Source organism: Anser anser (genome assembly GCF_964211835.1).
Source record: "Anser anser genome assembly, chromosome: 3".
In the NCBI taxonomy this organism is placed as follows: domain Eukaryota; kingdom Metazoa; phylum Chordata; class Aves; order Anseriformes; family Anatidae; genus Anser; species Anser anser.
Genome location: NC_139722.1, coordinates 78,349,978 through 78,371,772, shown reverse-complemented (window position 1 = coordinate 78,371,772; position 21,795 = coordinate 78,349,978). Strand labels below are relative to the sequence as shown.

At 36.0% G+C, this 21,795-nt stretch overlaps 1 protein-coding gene across 2 annotated transcripts in view; it reads right to left on the bottom strand.

Moving 5' to 3' along the window:
* Nucleotides 1-570: 570 nt before the first annotated feature.
* TTC13 (tetratricopeptide repeat domain 13) overlaps nt 571-21,795 on the bottom strand; it is a gene marked incomplete at its 5' end in the record, with an annotated part of 39,794 nt that continues 18,569 nt past the window's right edge. Inside the window, 12 exons of one of the 2 annotated variants that reach the window (XM_083831029.1) lie at nt 571-720; nt 2,642-2,721; nt 4,709-4,787; nt 5,981-6,060; nt 6,747-6,882; nt 8,175-8,284; nt 10,481-10,565; nt 12,081-12,164; nt 17,310-17,402; nt 19,737-19,869; nt 20,184-20,314; nt 21,391-21,547. In XM_083831029.1, the coding sequence (XP_083687155.1) occupies nt 597-720; nt 2,642-2,721; nt 4,709-4,787; nt 5,981-6,060; nt 6,747-6,882; nt 8,175-8,284; nt 10,481-10,565; nt 12,081-12,164; nt 17,310-17,402; nt 19,737-19,869; nt 20,184-20,314; nt 21,391-21,547 (1,292 nt within the window). In that variant the 3' untranslated portion in view covers nt 571-596. The remainder of the gene's footprint in view (nt 721-2,641; nt 2,722-4,708; nt 4,788-5,980; nt 6,061-6,746; nt 6,883-8,174; nt 8,285-10,480; nt 10,566-12,080; nt 12,165-17,309; nt 17,403-19,736; nt 19,870-20,183; nt 20,315-21,390; nt 21,548-21,795) is intronic. The other variant, XM_083831030.1, reaches the window with a different exon arrangement.

Genomic DNA, 21,795 nt, shown 5'->3' with positions numbered 1-21,795 from the left:
CTGCTGCTGTGTTTTTGACATTTACTCACCAAGAAGCTAACCCCGAATGTCATTTGTTTTTGTTTCCAAATTATGTTCTCCTAGAACCCGTTCCTTTAAGCTGACATCTGTTCCTTCACTGGATTACATTACATGAAATGTCTGTATATTTACCAATTACTCACACATTTTCTCGAGGTTTTCCATGCGGAAGACAGAGGCTTTGGAAAAAAAATAAAAAGGGAAGTTGCACAGTGGTATTTTCAATGCACTTTTTTAAAAGTAAATCTTCACTTCCAGAACATTCAGAACATAAGTGAGATGGAAATTTCTTATTGCTCTTCATTTTGCCCCCTCTCCCCCCCCCCCCCCAAACAGCTGTATTTCTTGTTAGAGCATGTCAGGATACAAGAAGTTAACTGTTCTCCTTTTTTTTCCCTTTTTAATATTACTGGTCACAAAGATTCCCTTTACTAGTGATCATTACTCAAATAAGTTTGTGTAGTCTATTTATCAAAAATAATAATAATAATAATAATAATAAACCCAGTTTGACCATATTTTCCCCTTCAAAATAATTTAAGCAGCAGCTTATCTTGGTCTTTTATTTGTATAAATTACACAACAGCTATCGTTTTTTTTAGACAATAAGACGAGTCTGTATTTAGTACTTCAATCATCGTTCTCAGGGTAGGAAAAGTCTCTGATACTGATGGTAGACTCTTGTAAGAAGGTGAAATACTGAAAAAGGAAAAAATATTAAAAAATATATTAATCTTTTGCTGTGTTAAGAATAATTTACCTGGAAGTTAACATATTAGCTTATATTTCTGTTCAAGCACTTCAACACATTTGGGACTTGAAGTCAAGAACCTGTTGATCACCACCAGTTCTTGCTTCTCATGACTCCTCACTTCACGAACTGCCCTCACTACACAGAATGAAAACAACCACTAAATAAGAGCCTTCTGGAATGGCAGAACTTAAAGTAGAGTTTTATTGCTCTAAGTCTTCAAACCTTACTTACCTTATGCACTATTATTTCTATACCACAGACAAATTAGCTCCCCAGGTTAATTATCATCATATAATTACTTCCAGTTCTTTGGGCTGTGGTTCCACAGATACTTTTCTCAGTATCAAGCAAAGCCAGCTTTAGCATTTTCTCCACTCTGGCTCATTCCTCACCCATCTCTCAGTTGAGCCAGCAAATCCTATGCTGTGAAACAGTCTCAGTTAAAAATAACCTTGCCAAAACCAATATTTAGCACAGATCAGTTTCCTGATCTGGTTTGCTATGGGATCCCACAAATAATTTCAGCAGTACAACTGAGAGGGTCAGACACACATAGGTAGGGTTGAAGTAGCTTAAGCTGACTTTGCTCCAATTAGAAAACATAACTTTTGTGTGGTTAAGGCAGTGTCAGGAACTGGGAAGTTCCTGTTAGGTCAAAGCCTTCTCTTCTCCAGGTTAAGTAAGCCCAATTCCCTCCTGTTGAGGCATGTGCTCCAGCCTCCTTACCATCCTGGTGGTCCTCTGCTGAATTTGCTCCAGTTTATCCTTCTTTCTTTACTGTACCAGCAGCCCCAAAACTGGATGCAGGTGTGGTCTAAAGTGCTGAATGGAGCAAAATCATCTCTCCTAATCTATTTAGGGTAGCCCAGGATGCTGCTGGCCTTCTCTGCTGCCGGCTCACATTTGGTTTGCAGTGTATCAAGACTTACAGGTCCCTTTCCACAAAGCTGAGACTCCGTAACTTTCCTAGGGACCAAAGTGCTTTAGAGGACTCCATCACTTTCCTAGGAACCAAAGCATGGCTGACCAGCCTCTAGTTTCCCTGGGTTGTTCTTCAGGCCTTTTGAAGACAGATGCAAGATTTCCTTCCTGAAGTCACCAGGAACATCCCCAGACCCGCATCACCTCTCAGAGATTACAGCTGGCCTTGTAAGGACATTGGCCAGTTCTCTCAGCACCCTTTAAGTGACTTGACCTTTACCTAAAAGATAGTGTTTTTCTGTCTCTAGCCCCATTTTTAGATTTTGTATGGCGAATATCCACGAAGGGACAAATCAAATGCAACAGTTCTGTAACACTGACAAGGAATTAACATGTTCAGTACTCAAAAACTACTCTAAGAAAAATAAAAATACAGAAGTCATACAGTTATATTAATGTAATACTGCATATTCAAAACTTCCATTTACTTTGAAAATACTTATTCTCCAAGTCAAAATAGCACCAACAGATAAATACATCACTTTCAGTGTACAGGTCAAAGATCCATAAGAACGGAAAGAACCACCAAGTTGAATCCTCCCCCCCCTTTTTCCACTCAATCACAAGATTCATAAATAACAACTACAGGAAAAAAGGCAAATTATACCATTGGACAAAATGAAGAAAATATTAACTCAAGGAATTTTCTCAGTGGTAACACATGATGACTGGATGTGTAGACAAATGTTCTGTTAGCCTAGAAAAGTGTTTATAAATTAGGATTTGTTAAGACAAGATTTGAAAGTTAAAAATAGACTGGATCATTTGCTAAATTCGTCATGTCTAAGTCACTTCTTCAGCATAGGCTTAAATTTGACTTAAAGTCTTTCATATTCTACTACCCCACCCCCATCCTCCTCCACCATCAGAACAAAAGAGATTTACCTTTTTAGGTTCATCCAGCTCCTTGCTATTTTGCTAAAAGCCTCAGATCCTGGTGCTGTCATCGCTTCAAAATCAACAAGCTGAAAATGCAACAAAATTAAAAAGATCTTAAGAAATGAGAGAAGTTTCAAGTTCTCTAATTCCAGGAAGTTAATCCTTGAATATTCTTAATAGATAACTTCAACTTTAAAAATGTATCTTTCCTTTTCTGACATAATACAGTTTCTCCCTCTAAACAAGATGTCTATACTACTGAGTTGGTGACAGAAAATATGGACCATCTTCAGAATTATTATAATGTCCAACTAACAAATAAAACCGGGATATTTTACATTTCCACATACTGTATTCTGCAAAATATCATACCATAGGAATGGTAGACTTGCACTGGATTTTCCGGGCATTCTGTATTACTTCTTTCCATGACAAGTTTTTAGAGTTTACTTACATACAGCGAAGAACTCTGGAAACTTCATATCTACAGCTTATAGCAAGTTTTCAGCAAAGCAATGCTCAAACACACTGCTTCATTAAAACTGTTTAGTGAATTCTGGCTGAATTTAAGGAAGGGTTCCAATCAAATCTTACCTCTGTTCTTGGTGGGACAGGAGTAAGCTTGCTAACTAATCTGCGCCCAGGCTATTTTCTCCCTCATCACCAAACAATTTGGAAAAGCAGCATGCATGCCAAGCACTGAATGTGACTGTGGGTTTGCATTCCTGTCCACAATAAATAATATGCAGTCCATGGCTACTGACAGACCTTCCAAGGCAGTAACAGGACTCTTGACAACTAGACATCTTTGGCTTCAGAGCGGTCTGATATTGCACGCTGTAATAAGCTTGGGACCAGAAATCCCCCTCTAAGAAATCTGTCAGAAACTCCTGGTTTCAAAACAATTTCTTCCAGCTAGTTAAAGCCTTTCTAAAAACGGTTTTGTTTCAATTCAGGTGCTATTTCAGGAAAAAAATAATTAAAAAAAAAAGCCTCAAACATAAGAATTGCCTTGAAGTTTCCTGTAAGTCAGAAATCCTGTTTTTGAGTAATCCTGAAACATTGCTTGATTGCATAAAATCACGCAGCAAAATGCACTACCTTATTAAGTCCTAGGAAGACGCATTAAAATAAAATAACAAAACAAGAAAACTCCACATAAGTAAATATTCAACCTTATTCTGAACTCCTACAAAACACTGAAGATATCAGCTTAGCAGAGCTTAGCAGCCCACTGATAGTGAAGCTTTTTTGCTATCTGCTCTTAAAAGCAACTATTATATATTCTTTTTATGTCCATGTTTATGTTTTTGCTGTTGTTTTTAATGTTATCAGCCTTCTAAATTCATTGTACTAAAAGGACAGACTTTATTGTTTTCAGGACTTTCTAGAATAGAAAGGAAAGTTGCTCTTTCTTCAGTTATCCGCACAGGGTATTTTCTTCAACACTGAGTCTCACTGAAATTTTGCTGATTCTTTTGGCAATACACTAAAGAAACAGAGGTGCTCTCACTCCGTTCATGTTGAAGAGGTGATACAGCTAACAGACCATTAGTTGAATAAAGAAAGGGAAATGGAGCAAGGTGTTATAATATTTAAATGAAATCCGACCTTTCAACATTTTAAATTGATTTCAGAGGAGGAGGAGATATTACAAGAAGCTGCAAATACATTTTTGATTGCTAAGCCCTAAGTACTCAAGAATACACTGAGAGTAAAGAAAGAATTTCTGCTGTGTGTCCAGAAGAGCTGCTAATTCTGCCCAAGTATTCTCAGAACCCTTTTGAAAGAAAGCTGGAAAATGCAGCTCAGCACACGAGAACTGCTTCACTTCCAAAGGTTTAATTACTGCGGGACACAAGCAGCTACCATTTGACTATGCAGAGTTACTGTATATAGTATTTCTACATCTCACCTGCTCTCAGATCAGCAGTGGAATCTTTAAAACTCTCTCAGGCTACCTCATCTCCAGCAAATAAGTGTGCAACTTCTGTTCATTCTTATAGTTCCTTCCTCAAATTTACATGCACTACTTCCTCCACCAAGGCTGAAGCAGTGCGTTTTGATACTTGCCTTTCCTTTAGGAATTTTTCCTGATACTTCTTTTCCACTTGCCATTAGTGCTCCCATGATCACTGAATAAGCTATCACACTTAAAAAAAAAAAAAAAAAGAGAGAGAGAAAAAGAGTCAAAGTCTTTCCATAGTGTCATACTAAGTAATAGCTTTAAAATAGCATTCTTTTAGACTGCAAAAAACACAAATTATATATTATATATATATTATATAGTATATATTGCTGTTTTACAGAAGGTTAGCAAAAGTTATGGTGCTGGTTATTTTAGAAATAAAATAAAGTGCAACACGCTTAAAAAGTGAAATCACTTCTTTCCCAAAACCATTGGAATAAGGATCCTATGAAGTTTAACTACTGAAGAACAGTTTCTACAGTAGTCAGAATCATAATTTCAGACTTCTGAGTTCTTAAAACTCCACACAGCTGAATACAAAGCAAACTCCTGTTTCCAAGAAGCTTAACTGTAGCCCAGAAAAGTTTATAAACTTTACTGCAACAGAGCTAGAGGCACTGTAGAACAGAAAGGGATTCCCCTGCCTCAACTGTTCAACATTAAACTTTTTTTTTTAGTTGTGAAACTCAAACAATTTGTTATTTTTTTCATTCAGCACGATAAAAGCTGATTAAAGAAATGTAAGTCTTTTGATTATTTATTTATATACTACTGAATGGTGTTTATTAATAAGCTTAAAGCTCATAAGTGCTCTGTGGAAAAGAGATTAATAACAGTCATACACGTAGCCAGGTTTGAATTAAACTAGAATTTCAGTTGAAGAGATCAATGAAATATGGGACACTTTATTCTTATGTTTCGTTTGGTGACCCTAACAGCTGAAAAAAAAATTTAATAAAATGTAAAGTAAATATTATTCTAAGCTATACCAAAGTATATTTCATATAAAATCTGTGGTTCAGTAAAGCTTTGAATTAAATTACAGTGGTCTGACAATGTAGATTAAGAACCCAAATGTTACAATTTAAAAAAGACACTTTTCAATCCCTGAGCTGAAGTCCATAAATACAGACTACTCATCATTTTAAATATAGATGCAGCTATGAATAGTTACTATCAGCAGTTATGAACTATCTTTTAAAACACTACAAAATCAGTGTTCATCATCATGGCAGATAAAATAAGAAACTGTACAGGACAGATGGTCCAACTTCTAATTTTTTTTTCATATTAAAAGTATATTAGGATACTGTAACACATGGACATTTTACAGTGTGCATCCAAGATAACAGATGTGATAAAAAGCAACCACTAACCTAGATCCTCTTGAAAGTGGCATTAAATTATAGAAGTAATAAACTAATGACAGGATCAAGTTGCACACAGCATCTGCTTCCTAAGCAAAGACAAAAAGAGAATTAAAGATGGTCTAATATCCAGATGTTACTATACGTATGAACACATATTTGGAAAAATCTTGTAGCACTTACTTTTAGAATTACCATTTCAAATGTGAAAACCATATATAAGCATTTCATTTTATTATACATTTTAAATTTAGGTGAAACTGTTCACCTATACGGTGTCAAAGGATGAAAAGTGGAAAGTGCAGGCTTAAATCTGGTCAAATTCTCATTACAACAGAAATCAACATGAACACAATTTTAGTGTTTTTTTTTCATGACTCCACGTTACTTCCCATCTTACATCCAGCCACTATAAACCAAAGCTGCATACAATCTTAAGTAGTGCTTGTCAGAACAATGAAACAGTGATCATAGACCTGTGCAAACAAAGGAGAAAAAAATATCCACTACTTCTATAGCAGAACACATTGTGATATCAAGACCTTGTCTGGACTCTCTCCAATTACTGCAGCAAATCAGGAGCAAATTTAAGTAGCAGACAGAATTATGGCAATTTTTTATAATATTTGACATAACTGGGTTTAAACAAGCAGTCTATTTTATTACTTAAGGTCTCTGTCGAAAAGTATTAAAGACATTGACTGTTAAACGCAAGGTATAAAAACATAATAGAATTTCATCAAGGAACTCATCATTTCCATTAAAACAGCCTTACCCCCAGCTCTGCAGACAGAATTAAAATTTTTCCTTTAGCTGTTAGATCCTTATACAGAGCATCTATTTCTGCATGATACAGCTGTGTTCTTTCTTCTGTTGTCTGAGTTTCTACTGAAAATAATATGTTTCCAACTCTATCAAACAGATTAAACAAGAACAGAGATAAATTTTTTTTTGCACATATACAGGCTAAGTAACAAATATGTAACAGTTAAATACTACATCATGTCTTTTTCCTATATTTTTTTTAAGCATGATATTATGTGCATTGCCCCCACATTTTAGTTTAAAAAAACACAAACACTGAAATTAGAAACATTTTGCCATGTTGTAAGTTTATCTGAAAGAATACAGCAAGATGCTATCCAATTTTAAAACATATTCTTGGCTTTGAGACTCCTGTATAGAATGCAAAATACAGTTTTACAAACTTGAATCTACCAAAATGGAATTGTTTTGGTACAAAAAAATGATTATAAACTATGGATTAAAACAGATTAATATAGAAGAATATTTGTAAGAAGTAAATAGTATATACCATTTTACTAATACCAAAATATCTTTCTAAAATAGTAAAGGCATGTTTTGTTTCATTTCAGTGTATACAGGCATACGATTTAGAATATAAAATTAGAAGTTAGGAGATATGTTAACACTTTAGAATAGAAGTTCAGCTTCCATGTCCCAGCGTTAGAAGCACTCAAGTTCTGGGAAAAAATCCAATGCACAGAATTTAAAATCCCATAATAAACCAAAAGCACGAACTGTCTAGTCAATCTTTCAGCTGGTAGTTGGAAGGGGTTTCTGATTAGTTCTAAATGGATTCAGATTAATGCTCTTTGAGAAGACAAGGAGTCAGTATCCATACAGTGAGAAATTTGCTATCTCACTCAATGAGATAAGCCCAAAGTCCCACCTGAGCATATCCTCATAGAAGAATAACGTAGTCTAAACTGGCAAAAATAGGTCTGCAAACATCTCAAAAAATACAGAAAATGAAAAGGCCAAAATCCAAACAGAAGAGTCTTTTCCATGCCTTGATCAAAGAAATTTCCACTCCATTCAGGACTTTTCAGCCTCAATAAAAGACAAGGTCTCACAACAAGAAATGTATTTTAATATGGATAAAGAATGACATTTTTCCTCCTTTAGGCTTTTTATAGTCTAAAATGAATAACAAGGTATCTCTTCACTTATGCTAGAGAATCATCTCAACTGAACTCCATAACTACTAACCATATTCCCTCTCTGTCAGGGAACACAACAGGAATCAGAAGCGCTGAAATAAAATAAAAAAAATACGGTGGCAAGAATGTCACCAGTGAAAAAACAAATGCCACTTTATGCAAATAGAAATGGCATTTGAGAAGATAAATACTTCAATACTTCATCATTACTTAAGGTATTTGAGCCCCCCAAAACATACTTATCTCCTGTTATGGTAATCGTGAATCCATCATATTCTTTTCCTTGATCCTTAAGGCTGGGGACTTTTGTGTTCACAGTAAACCCATCTCTTGTTTTACTGTTAAACTGCTTTCAAAAGAAAAAAAAAAGCAATATTAGAGTAAATGCAAAGAGACAGCCTGCCTCTATTGTTTTGAAACACTTACAACTGGAGAAGAAATGAAAGTGGACAAGCTGGGTGAGCAGTGCAAAGAGTTACTGTCAACTACATTATTTCATTCATTCTTCATTTGCTACTGGATGGAAATCTTAAGTACTGAATAAGGCATTTTGCCATTCAACTTTAACTATATAGTGAATATAAAACTACATGATGTGTGAAAAGCAACTGTATAAAACAATTTGAACTGCACAGATTTCTCCCCAAGTTGCATGTTGACAGTAACCATTTGGTGAAACAATGTAAATGCAAAAGCAGGAATCTGAAAGTCTGCCTTTTATGTTTACACTAAGAAGTAGCTGCATTAGTTTAACTGTGGATTCCAGAATACAATCTCATAGCAACACTTTGTTAACTGTGATCCAATTTCAATTAATGTTTATCCTCATCAGAAGGAAAAATATCACAGAGTTTAAGAATTTTACAAAGCTACATTATCTAAATGTAGCACTGCAGCCAAAGAATTGTATAAACCAGGCAAAACTGTATTTAAGTAAAGCCAAAAGCCCAGCTTTTGACATACAACATTCCTCAGCTATCTGAATAACCAAACTGCGTCAATATTAGCAGGCAGTTATTTTATACAGGCACTATTAATGACTATTGTGCAATAGTGTTGAATGAATTACTAGGACAATTATTTATTTTAAGATAGAACTTATGATCCAGAATGTTATGTTTAAAGAGAATCTGCATTTATTTTTAAAGAAACAAATCTAAAAGCCTCTAATGAGAAACAGCATTCCACTTAGATGCAATTCAGAATAGGATACAGTTGATTCAAACCAGAGCAAAACGTACAGGTTATGAAAACCAGGAAAAATATTTGCTGCCAGTTCTTAGAAACATTTATAACAAACTAAGTCATGTATAGTCCACTATGTTTATACATTTTCATCATTGTCTTGGTGTAACCTGTATTTTTAACTCCACTAATAGGATTTATTTTCTCTTTTTTCTGGCTTATGATTCTACAGTAGCCGTAAGAAGTGCTCTACAGGGCTGTATTTGCACATTCATGTGGCAACAGGCAACATGTAATCACCTATCCACCCTAACATCTACAGTCTCTGCATCACAAGTTTATTTAGGTTCAGCTGGTATTCACATGGATTCTTCTTCAAAGCCCAAGAACAAGACAGGAGTATAAAAAGGATGGACTTCCAAAGCTATGACTTTTTTAGACCCTTTTATTTATAATACCTATTAAAAACGTCCCACAGAAAAATTCAGTGCTTGAGCCATGCAGCTTTTGTGAAGATACCTATAGTGCACAAGTGAGCAAATGCAAAATTGGTGTATCAGCAGTAGCAGCAAGGTAAAAGCATCTTCTGAGGAACCGTTCTGTGTCAATCAGTCAGAATGACTGATTAGCGACAGCTTGGTATCTGTCCATGAAACCACGATGCAGACATACTAACAGAAAGCTATGAGTTGGTCTCTATTTAGAATGTATATTCCTTCCCAAATTTTATTCTATTCTAAATGAAGTTCTGCTCAACCTTTTTAAAAGAAATACTTTGTAACAGTGTTTGGGGAAACACAAATAATTACATAAGGGTCATCCTAAATTAATTTGAAGGGAGTTACGGGAGAGGGGACGACTTGTTACTTAAATCCAGCTTAAGCCTCATTGCTTAAGTTGAGATCAGACTATAACTCATTTGGCACCTCTCATGATGATCCACAGCCTTTCTGCAGATACCATCACCAGCAAGTAGTAAAACTGCAGGTTTCCCTCACTCCTTTTTCCAGAGCACAAAAATGTAAAACACAGTTTCAGGTTGGCTATCAGTGACTATAGCCAGCTTTAGTTGCAACTTTTTTACATTAGGTTCATCAAATGAACTTGTTCCTTTGATGTTCCTAATCTTTCAGACATATCTTCTATTTTTTTCCTTCATACTGTACACATATGCTGTGAGCCCATTACAGAAGATCTGACCACAAACCTTTCTGGCTGGTAAGGCAGAAATAGCTTGAATTAGTGTTTCCAGTTCGTCATTTTAAAGTTTATACCCTGTGGTTACGTTCTGGGGAACTGGATATATCCCGTAATATGCTGTATTATTTTCAGCATATTTTGAATGTTTTCTTTGATTTACCTTCATTATGGGAAGAAGATCTTCTACTTTATGTACCTTTTCCAAAGCTTCTCGAACCTCCAATAGTCCTTTTGGATTATTAGCACTGGAAAAAGAAATAATCAAATATGGAATCACAATGGTTGAGCACGTGTAACATTTCCAGAAATCCATCTAGCATTAACTTAATTAGCAATACCGATGGTTAGCACAATGAGTTATTGAAAGGTATTTATTTCTTTTCTGAAAATGAGTTTCTTCATACTTGACCCCATGGTCACCTATTCTAGCATAAGAGAGGCAGTTTCTTCAAAAAGAACTTTCCACCCTAGACCATCTCAGCTTATTTCTTCAGTTTCAAACCTCAACTTGAAACTTCAAGTTTATCTTTTTTGTGGTTGGCCACTCTGAAGTGTTGAACAGTGCTTGCATGTGTGTGGGGGCAGGGGCTATTGATGAGAGAAGACAGAAGAAAATCAGCACTGTTAGAAATGCTCTTCCCAAAATGCATGCATTTGTGTAGCCTCAAAAGTTACATATATATTACAGGTGCAGGCACAGCTGAACAGTGAAGAAACCTATTGAACTAGCTCTCTGAAATTTATGACTGTACACAGATTTTAAGAACAGAAGTATTTTTTTAAAACCACTGCACAAATTGCTCTGGTTCAAGCCCAAAGGCTACTGGCTCAGCCTGAAAAAGCTTTCTCTCAATGGAAGATAGACGTTCCAGTTACTACAAAGCTTATGAACCAGTATCTATCAGAAATGTTCTAAAACTTAAATGCTTTCAACTGCTATAAAGCTCTTCTGTACTTTTATTTTTGATATTCACGTAGCACAAAGAATAATAGAACATAATATTTAAGAGAAGTTACCAGGCCAAAGAAAAATTAGAGGACTTAAAGAGTTTCTTAATTTTTTAAACTTTGTCAGAACATTGTTGTCACAAATAAGCCACTGCTTGGGAAGACATTTTACTCATAAAAGAGTGATCAAAGTTTGAAATTGATATAAACATCAATTTTAAGATTATTTACATTCTTCTATTTAAGATTCTACCACCATCTTCTGCTTGAGCACAGTCTACAAACCCATCTATGTAAAAGGTAGTAAAGATTTCCTGTTCTGATAAAACTACTTGCCAAACACCAGTTTTATATAAAAGTGCTTTCTGTATCCTCCATTCTTCCTTTTCCTCACTCCAAAAGGCGGGATTTATCCCTCTACTTAATAAATTAATCTTAATATTCAGAGAAATTGTAGTCTATTTTACCAGGAATTGTACTCCATTCTACTGGGGGGAAGGCATCTTTAATGAGTCATATTTTACAGAAAGAATTAAGACCTACTCATGCAAAAACTGTGGGTAGAAATTTAATACCATTATTTAATTAGAGGTATACCATAATTGACAATACTTTTCCGATTAGGTTAATAGGATTTTGTATTTCTATTAGGAAATATAACAGGTATAGACACTAAGAAAACTAGAACATACAGTTAAGGAAATGTCACTTGGACTTTCCAAAATTAATTATTATGTAAATTTCAAATCAATATTACCAGAGGAGTGAAGCAGCAGGCAGAGAGAAGTGAAAAAAGATAATCAAAAGTTTACCCATGATAAACAAGGATCCTATCTTTGATAAAATGAAGAATTTTCTCAAAGTACTCCAGGTACCGCATGTTAATGACCTGTCCCCTACAAAATAAAAGAAAAGTTTCTCTTTAAAGTTCTGTTTTTCAACCCAACATTCCAGGGCTAAGGCAAACATTGTTCATTAAAATTTGACAATATTTTATCCACAGATGCTCTTAGATCAAAGGAAAGAATTAGAGGTTTTTCTGAAATGGCAAATTGCCCATCCCCAACTTTGGATGTAGATTCCCAAGTGAACTTGCAAAAATTCATGTATCATTAGTTCAGTTGTTCTCAGATAAACTGCATTTCACGGGTATTTCCCTATTTTCAGTATATCCATTATCTATATGATAATTATCTATTTGTAATAGGATAGAATTTTCTCAGACAGTTATTCAGACTAGTAGAAATTGCAGAGCTAAGAGAGAGTTATCGGTGTGCACACTGATTTACTTTGAAAACTGACATTCCCCATTTTACGTATTTGCCAACATATGTGCTAAATATGCTCTAACATAGTTCTCCATGTACAGTTTTCACATTTCCAGGTACAGTTTTCTTTACTCACCTAAGCACCTACATACTGAAGTAATTTTGCTTTGACTCCTAACAGTTAGGAACAGTAACTGTTGAACAAGGAAACAAGTTTTTTTTCCCCCGTAGAACACTAAGAAAAGTATAAATAAAAACCTGATAAAAACCTACTAGTATTATATAACCACTCTGAGAGGAAAAATTACATACCATTATTGCATTTGTAGAAGTCCTTCCTCTTCTCCCAGTCTACAAAACAAGATTTTATAAAGCAAACGTTATCGCTCTCTGAGGAAGCAAAACCACTGTCAATCACAGGAAGGTGTTCACACCTAGCTTTTATTCACTCTGAGTAAGTGATTTTGGCAGCTTAACTCCCTAAAGTCTCACTCCACCATCGCACACTTTAGTAGGCCTGGTCTCAGAGTAATTGCAGAATCAGTCTTTAAAAACCTGAACAGAATTAGAACACATACACAATCTGCACATAGGAAATGGAGGGAGGAATAGAAAGAGAAAGGATGAAGGATAAATTTCTGTGCATAATTTGCCCTTGTTGTACGTCCCATCATTTTCCATCTGTATAAAAAAAAAAATCTGTACAACAGGCAGAAGCATGTCAGAATAAGGAACTGGATTTTAATTAAGTGGCATCTTGGAAAATACATCCAAACCAGACCTATCGTTCTATAAGGCTACCTAGAAGCAGCAGTACTGAGAAAAGACTTTTAGTGGGTGGTCAGATGTAATTTCTGTATATTACCACTTTCTCCTTGTTTAACAAGCACTACTACCAAAACTTCAAAAGCAGCACTCTTCTAGAGAGTTTCTTTACTTTTTTTTTTTTTTTGGTAAGAACACTGAGTATATTATTAATGTTTAGCTGATCCCAAATCCTTGTTATGCCTACAGAAATAACTCAAACTTTCAAGAACATTCACTCTAATTTAAATAAAACTTGGTAACTTTGATCACTTGCCAGAAGAGAGATCAGCCAGAGTTGTGCTTGTGTGTAGACCCACAAAGAAGCAGCAATAGCCAATATACTTCTATCTTGAAACTGTTAAGATCTGGAAGCCTATCAAACATAGTGAAGTACAAGACTTCTCTTATATACCTTCTATTAAAAGCTCTCCAAATTAAAACAAAACTGTTTTCTGACACTCTTCAATCACTATACCATTCTGGAAAAGAATCTTGAATTCAGAATTCACTGATCCCTAGTGCCTCCACAGCAAAACATTTTTTTTTTTTTTGTTTTGCCAGAAATCATTCAATAGTGGACTGTAAATACAAAGAATTCCGAGGCAAAGAAAAAGCATATGTTAACAAGTACCTAATCCAAATACTTTTGCACACAGAAATTACTGGTGTACAATTTATATCAAACAAACTAGAGACAGCATTAGCTCAGTGTGACTAGATCTGTCATGAATACTAAAATAATGAAAGGAAGTTCCACTTTTCAAATCTTTCAGTGGCTAGCTAGTTTAAAAGATTACTCCTCTCCCTCTCCCTCCTAGAGCTACCTAGCCCTCATTTTTGCCAAATAAACTGCACAGATGCATGGCAAAACAGGAATACTGAATGTTATGTGCAATAAGACACTGAATCAGCACAACTGAAAAAATGGTAGTTACTGGTATGAACTACACCCAGTATTTGCAGTTATATTTCTTACATACTTCCAAGACAATGGATGCCCTTCGCCAGAATGTCAAAACATTATTAAGTTAGTACGCTACTAAGTATTATCTGAGCTTCTGGCAGTAGGGCCCATAACAAATTAGTAAGTCAGGAACCGTTAACTATCCTATTCCCTTGGAACAAAGAACAAAAGACTGGTGTTCTATGGTTAGATAAAGTCATTTTATTAGAGAAAGTCATTTTTATTAGACTTGTTCTAATACTTCCATGTCCTTCTTGTGCTGGGGGCCCTAGAGCTGAAAGCAGTACTCCAGATGGGAGTGAGCCCCATGTGAAGTCATCAGGAGGGAATTCGAAATCAGAAACAAACCACTGTGGAAAGCTAACCAGTTTGCAGACGACACCATGTTAGGTGCGTGTGTCGACCTGTTCGAGGGTAGGAAGGCTCTGCAGGATGATCTGAATAGGCTGGACCGATGGGCTGAGGCCAACTGTATGAAGTTCAACAAGGCCAAGTGCTGGGTCCTGCACCTGGGGCGCAACAACCCCAAGCAGCGCTACAGGCTGGGAGATGAGTGGTTAGGAAGCTGCCTGGCAGAGAAGGACCTGGGAGTATTGGTGGATAGTCGGCTGAATATGAGCCAGCAGTGTGCCCAGGTGGCCAAGAAGTCCAACAGCATCCTGGCTTGCATAAGAAACAGTGTGGCCAGCAGGTCTAGGAAAGTGATTGTCCCCCTGTACTTGGCTCTGGTGAGGCCGCACCTCGAGTACTGTGTTCAGTTTTGGGCCCCTCGCTACAAGGACATGGAGGTACTCGAGAGAGTCCAGAGAAGGGCAACCAAGCTGGTGAGGGGTCTGGAGAACAAGTCTTACGAGGAGCGGCTGAGGGAGCTGGGCTTGTTCAGCCTGGAGAAGAGGAGGCTCAGGGGAGACCTCATCGCACTCTACAGGTACCTTAAAGGAGGCTGTAGCGAGGTGGGGGTTGGTCTATTCTCCCATGTGCCAGGTGACAGGACGAGGGGGAATGGGCTAAAGTTGCGCCAAGGGAGGTTTAGGTTGGATATTAGGAAGAACTTCTTCACCAAAAGGGTTGTTAGGCATTTGAACGGGCTGCCCAGGGAAGTGGTGGAGTCACCATCCCTGGAGGTCTTTAAAAGACGTTTAGATGTAGAGCTTAGGGATATGGTTTAGTGGAGGACTTGTTAGTGTTAGGTCAGACGTTGGACTCGGTGGTCTTGGAGGTCTCTTCCAACCTAGATGATTCTGTGATTCTGTGAAAACAGCTATTACTTGGGGTACAGAATCATCAAACAAGTATTGCTTCCTAGAATCAAAAAGGATGCAGTCAGCAGCCAGTACTAAACCATGATCAACTCTTAAGGCTGCTTCATATCTAGTGTTCCCTCTAAAAAAGCCCCCAAATGGTAATTCACTGATAATCATTAATTTGCTGTCAAAAAATGCACAATCAAAATGCTGATGAGATCTCCAAAAGTCAAGGCTGATCCAAAACCAAAAGATTAAAACTGTGGGCCTATCATTCTCAAAGTTCATAATGCTTATTTTAAATTTCTACAGAACCACCACAATAACTGAAATAGTAAATTGTGAGTTTTGTTTTCCTATCAGCAGAGAACACTAGTAATTAATGTGCTTTGCTGTGAAAAACAGTTGCTGACAGAGATCTTGAACAAGGGTGCACTTCTTCAGAATAAATATTAAAAGTTATTTCAGCATAGTAATCAAGTGTTGTTACATTAATGCCCTTGTATTCTGCCAGCTTACTCTACCTAAGAATTAAGCTTTCCCCTCTCCCATTTTAAAATAAAAACAGACAGAAATGGATGAAGCATGGAAGACACGCTTGTCTCAAAGAATAGATTGTTGTGATTTCAGCTGGAGCTTATGTGTGTGCAGAGAGGAATGCAGCAAAGATGGACAGAGTTTGGAGCCCAAATGTAACACTTGACTTGAGGGAAGACAGAAGCCTAAGCCTAAGACTGTCCAATAATGAGTATATCCCTGAAGGGCAACCACCAATTGCAATTTGGAGTTTAAAACTACATTGTAATCGCTACTTAAAGTAAAGGGGAGCCTTGTAGAATGGTAGGATGAGCATGGAGGAATTATCATTAGTTTCTCTTTGTGAACATCAGAATATCACTTTTTTTACTTGAAAATTCTTGAGAAGGCTTTGCTTCCCTTGTCCTGCTTTTTCCAAGCAGATTCTCAAAAAAGGAAGAAGTAGATATAAAAGCAGAATGACAGATCAAAGATTCAATATTTACCATAGTGGGGGAGAAAAAAATAAAAAGATGTAATCCGGCTACATACTTAGTTACAAACACTCTGCTCCTGTGATTGACAGTGATGTTGCCACATTGAGTCTCTCACACTTCTACCACTTCGTGAGAGGTAGCACTACCTTGAGTACAATACTGAGTCTTGCAGAATGGGAGAAGATGGAACGTACAACAGTGGTTCAATCTTTAATTTGAGCTTTGTTTGAAAATGCACCTATTACCTTTGACAGGTTACTTATTTGTCATCTTTGCTTTAATTTGGCCTACTTTGAGAACAACTAAAGAAACTGTTTCCTCCCTGTTATAAATTGGGAATAAAGGCAATAAAACAGCTCTGTTTCATTATAATTGCAACAGTCTTCAAGAAATATCATCTGCAATAATTACAGCTGTGATTAACTTTACCTTAAATGTAAAAAATAGATCATTTGGGAATTAAAAACAGCATGTAAAAATATGCACCTTCCAGGTACTACTTTTTATCTTGCTGTAACTCAGTTGTACAATTGAAATCCAGGAGGAAGAGAAAATGTCATGAGTGAAAAATAAGAGTGCACAATAAATAAATATTCCATTAGAAAATAAAAAATAAACATTAAAGCAAATAATATAGTATTGGATACATATGTCCTTAATGTGCATGCTGTTTCATGAACAACCAGTAAATTTTGGTACAGCGCCTTGGTGTGTGTGAAAAAGCTGTTTGGCAAAACTCTCATACCTGATTAAATTAATGTGATTATTAAAACCTCTGCTAAGGCTTCGGGCAGGCATTTGGTCCAACCAAAGCACAGGCTGGTCAGGGTCTGCTATCCTACAAAGACAAAGGACGTTAACATTGGCACATGTTTCACTCCATGTAATATTTCTAATTGAACTTTGTTCTCTCACACAGGTCTATTTTTAAGAAGTGGCTATCAATCTGATTGCTACTAATAATTGGCTCATTATACCTCGCTGATCTGCGCAAGAACTATTAACACTAGTGTTACTATATTCCTTCCTCACCCTCTTGTTTGTTTCACCTACCTGTTTTAGCCTTTTATTAGACCATAGACTCTTTGCAGCACAACTGTCTTTTACTTTACAAAAGAAATAAGTATAATAGGGACTCCACTGCGGCCTCTAGCTGCTACTATCATATAAACAAAGAAAATAAGTTATCCTACAGTAACTGGGTTTCTTCAGTCAAATGTGCCTACAATTATTCCATTTTTAGGGTGCATAGAACAAAAGAAAAATCTGATTCTCATTGCCAACAGAACCCATTAAATCGACAAACAAGAATGTCTTCCTACTGATAAAGGTATACACATGATTCCTCCTATGGCAGCCTTCACTTGCTCTAGCGGAGAATTTTTTGCATCAGAATTGCTCACCTTAAGTATTAACGAGTTCAGTATCAGTGATGTATTAAGAAAAATAAATGCCCACACAGCATGAGAACTAAAAATGTGGGCAAGGCTAGTACCAGGTCCACTGAGTCACCTCTGACTTAACTGCTTGGAAGGTCATGGGAATCTTCATGTCAAAATTGAATACTGTGCAGTAGGGAGCTTGACGTTGCAGTATGCTAGTTTCTAATGCACTGGTGTTAACTAAGGAGAGATTTTTAAGAACCAAAAACCTATAAAGAATTAAACCAATACAAGTGAGGTGACTGCTGTATTTTGTCTTTCTGGACTTTAAAAAAAAAAAAAAATCAAACATGCCTCAATTCCTTCTTGCTCTTTGCAGCTGTTACTGCCAGAGTAACAGCAGAAAAATGTAAGCTCTGCCTCATTCTATGATTCTACAACTCTGAGTATGTTATTGGTCACCTCTGACTCAAGAAAACGCACAAGCCACAGAAAACTATGACAGACTGGGAAACTATTCTGGATGATTGTTTTGTGCTTGTTTTATACTTTTTCTTATGAACCTGCAACTAGCTCTTGCTGTTGACAGGATGCAAAGTTATATTGACCACTGGTCTTATCTATAGAGTCCAAGCTAGTAACTTTTCTTACTGAGGAACCTGATGTGATGAGACCAATCTGATCATCATTACATGGCCATATTACTGCAATTTTTGTGAATTATTTCATGAGAATCAATCACACAAAAAATAAGAAGTTTGAATGTTGAGTATTTCAGCTGACAAGATTGTCACAGACTGCTGTTAAATGTCTGTTGTCTTCAAGGCCAGCAGTTTCATAAACAATACTAACTGTGACAACTTCTGCTCAATCAACTGGGCAGCATTTGAAACAAAACTAGAGCAATCGTTTCGCCAACCCTATCAATCTCCAAATGGGAAAGCAAGATGTTCCAAAAGGCTGTTCAGAAAGGCAGCACTATGGAGTATTTTGCTTCATAGATTAAAAACGTAACAAAAAATGAATTTATTCAAACAATTATTTATGCAAAAAATGTTCTTGCTAGTTGTACACTAATGAAAAAAACATAATTGATATTTGCAATGGCACGAGATAATCAGATTCAGGTCTCCAGCAATCAGTTTGTGCAATTTTTCCATAGAGATGGGGTAGAAAAACCAAGTAAACATTAAAAAAAAAAAAGAAAAAGTCTTCAAGACGATTTAAAATATATTCTGTAGAACTTTTTTTTTTTAAAAAAAAGTATTTCTACTTCTGATAACAGTTTAATGTTAAAGCAATTGAGAATTAATAGAAGATCTAATGAGGTATTTAAAAAAACACACATTATTTGGTTTGGTCTTAATTACCTTTGAATGATCTATTTGTGTTTACCTACCAAAACACTCATCCATCCTCTCCACATTAGCGACACACTTTTGTTTTAGTCTACTCTTTTTCCATGAAGAATTTAAAAAAAATAAAACGAAACAGCACACCAAGTAAAGAATCCCTCTAACCCCAGAATGCCTCAGTCTGAGCTCTTCATTTAGATTAGTTATTGTTACAAAGCCCTTTATGGAATGCATTGGATTCTTCAGATTGGGTCAAGATATGCACAAAGATACATGCAAGTATATAGGCTAAGACTGACTCCCTTTAGTTTATTCACCTGTTTCTAGCAAAGAAAGAACAATTGTTCTACCTGTTCGGACTCCAGCCCTTTGGTTAATTGAAGCATGCAACATTATTACAACTTAAGGCTTGTTTTCTCTCTTCTTTAACGTTACCTTCGCCACTTCACAGCAATATCAAACATATCCCTCCACTGCATCAGTCTGGTTTTCCCATTCATCCGAACTTTTGAGTTTGCCCATGTCCGTTGCACAGCTTGCATTACTTCTAAAGTAGCCAATCCCATTGCTGGGAGGAGGAGGAGAGAAGGACAAACAACAACAAAAACAGAAAAGCAATTAGAACCACACACTTCTTTTTGTACAGACAGGAAAACTGGAGCAGGGAAGTGATGTATTTACAGAAACAACTGTCCATATCAATAAAAACTGGGAGATCGTGTTTTCCACAAAATTTGCTGATATTTTCATTTTAAACTTTTTTATATAAGTATTTGAAGTGAGTAGAGCTTAAGACCAATTTGCAGATAGGAAAGGCATGGCATTAAATTGTAACCACATTAATTTTTTAATTCTTAAATTCACAGAGCTTTTTCAGTATACCTCTATGTATTCTTTTATTTGGAAGAAATCCTGGTGTCTCATACTGCATCATGGAACCCAGATGATCAGCTACACATATGAGTTCTTGCACATCAGTCTTATAGCTTTCAAAATTCTGAAATAACACATCTCTTACAGAGGAGAAAAACATACATCAGACATAACTTGGCAACATAGGTCCTGGAAGTTATAAAACACAATTTGTTTGTCTGGTAATCCATACTGTTCACGTGGGAAATACTCAAAAATTAAATTTTTGACACTCATTTCTCCTCCCACCTCACTAAACATACACAGTATATGGCAGTTATACTCAGTATCTCAAATCAAATCCTCATCCTACTGATCTTATTATTGTCAAAAACTATTACGCCTTCAGACTTTCTCATAGTAAGTGGCACTAAAAGTTAACCAATAATACACCGTCCTTCAACGTCACACTTACCTGAGAAGCCTCAACACTAAGTAAGGAAAGCATACATATAGAAACTGGAAGTCTTATTCTGCAAATTATCCCTTAATTCTGAAAAAGCTTCTTGTGTATATGTAATAGAATCTATCATTTTAGCACAAAAGCCATACGTTTTTAACTCAGCATTACTTTTACACAGAGGGAATAAGTGAGAATATGTCTATAAATTCATTTATATCAGGAGAAATTGCTATCCTTCCTTTAAGTGCATATTTCCAAAGACTAGTCTAATAAATCCCCTGCTCTGTTAACTGATATTATGCTCCCCCTAAAATATTGGTTATCTAAATTATACTGGAGAATATTTTCCCAGTGAAACCCATCTGGTATTAACAAATCTATTTAACAGTTGAGAAATTACACCTCTAACAAAATATAATTTAGCACATAGCAAGAAACTGTAGTAAGGGTGCTACATAACACTGCACTAAGCATCTCAAACTTTTCAATGCCTTAACATTAATTGCAAAGAAAACAGAATGGTAAATCATTAAAGCTGTATGATGTGAAACAATCATGTGAAACAATGCTTATGTGAAGATCAAATTGAAAAAAAGTCATCGTAAGTTTCATTCTTCCTCTCTTATGAACTGAATCAACTCCAGTCACTACAATTTTGGAAAGAACCTACACTCACTGGATTTCCACAGTATAAGTGCCTCAGAATAACATTGTTAAAAGTCAAGCAGAAAAAAAAGCATTTTGAGTAGGCTTAAAAAAAATAAAATTGCTCACTTTATATGTGGCTGTAACCCTGGCTGTTCTTCATAATTTTCTATAAGAAAAGGAAGATTTTTGGCCCAGTGGTCCTTGAAATTTCCAGGAAGATCTATATCAATATTATACTCTGTAAGAGGGGTATCCAAATGTGCATGCAAGTATCTAGAATACTCTGGAGGAAAGAAATAAAATTAAATACTGTTTGCATGATCATTCTACTTCTGTAATTATGTAAGACCAGAAAACAGATTATATATTTGTCGGTCATCCAACATAACTTAAATAAGGTATTACTCTTCAATAATCAAGTTTTGTTATTAGCTAATTTCCAAGACAGAAATAAGCCTACTTTAGCTAAGTACCACTTTACCATTTCACAGAAACATGCATTTGGTTTACGGTGCTGGCTTTTAACTGCAT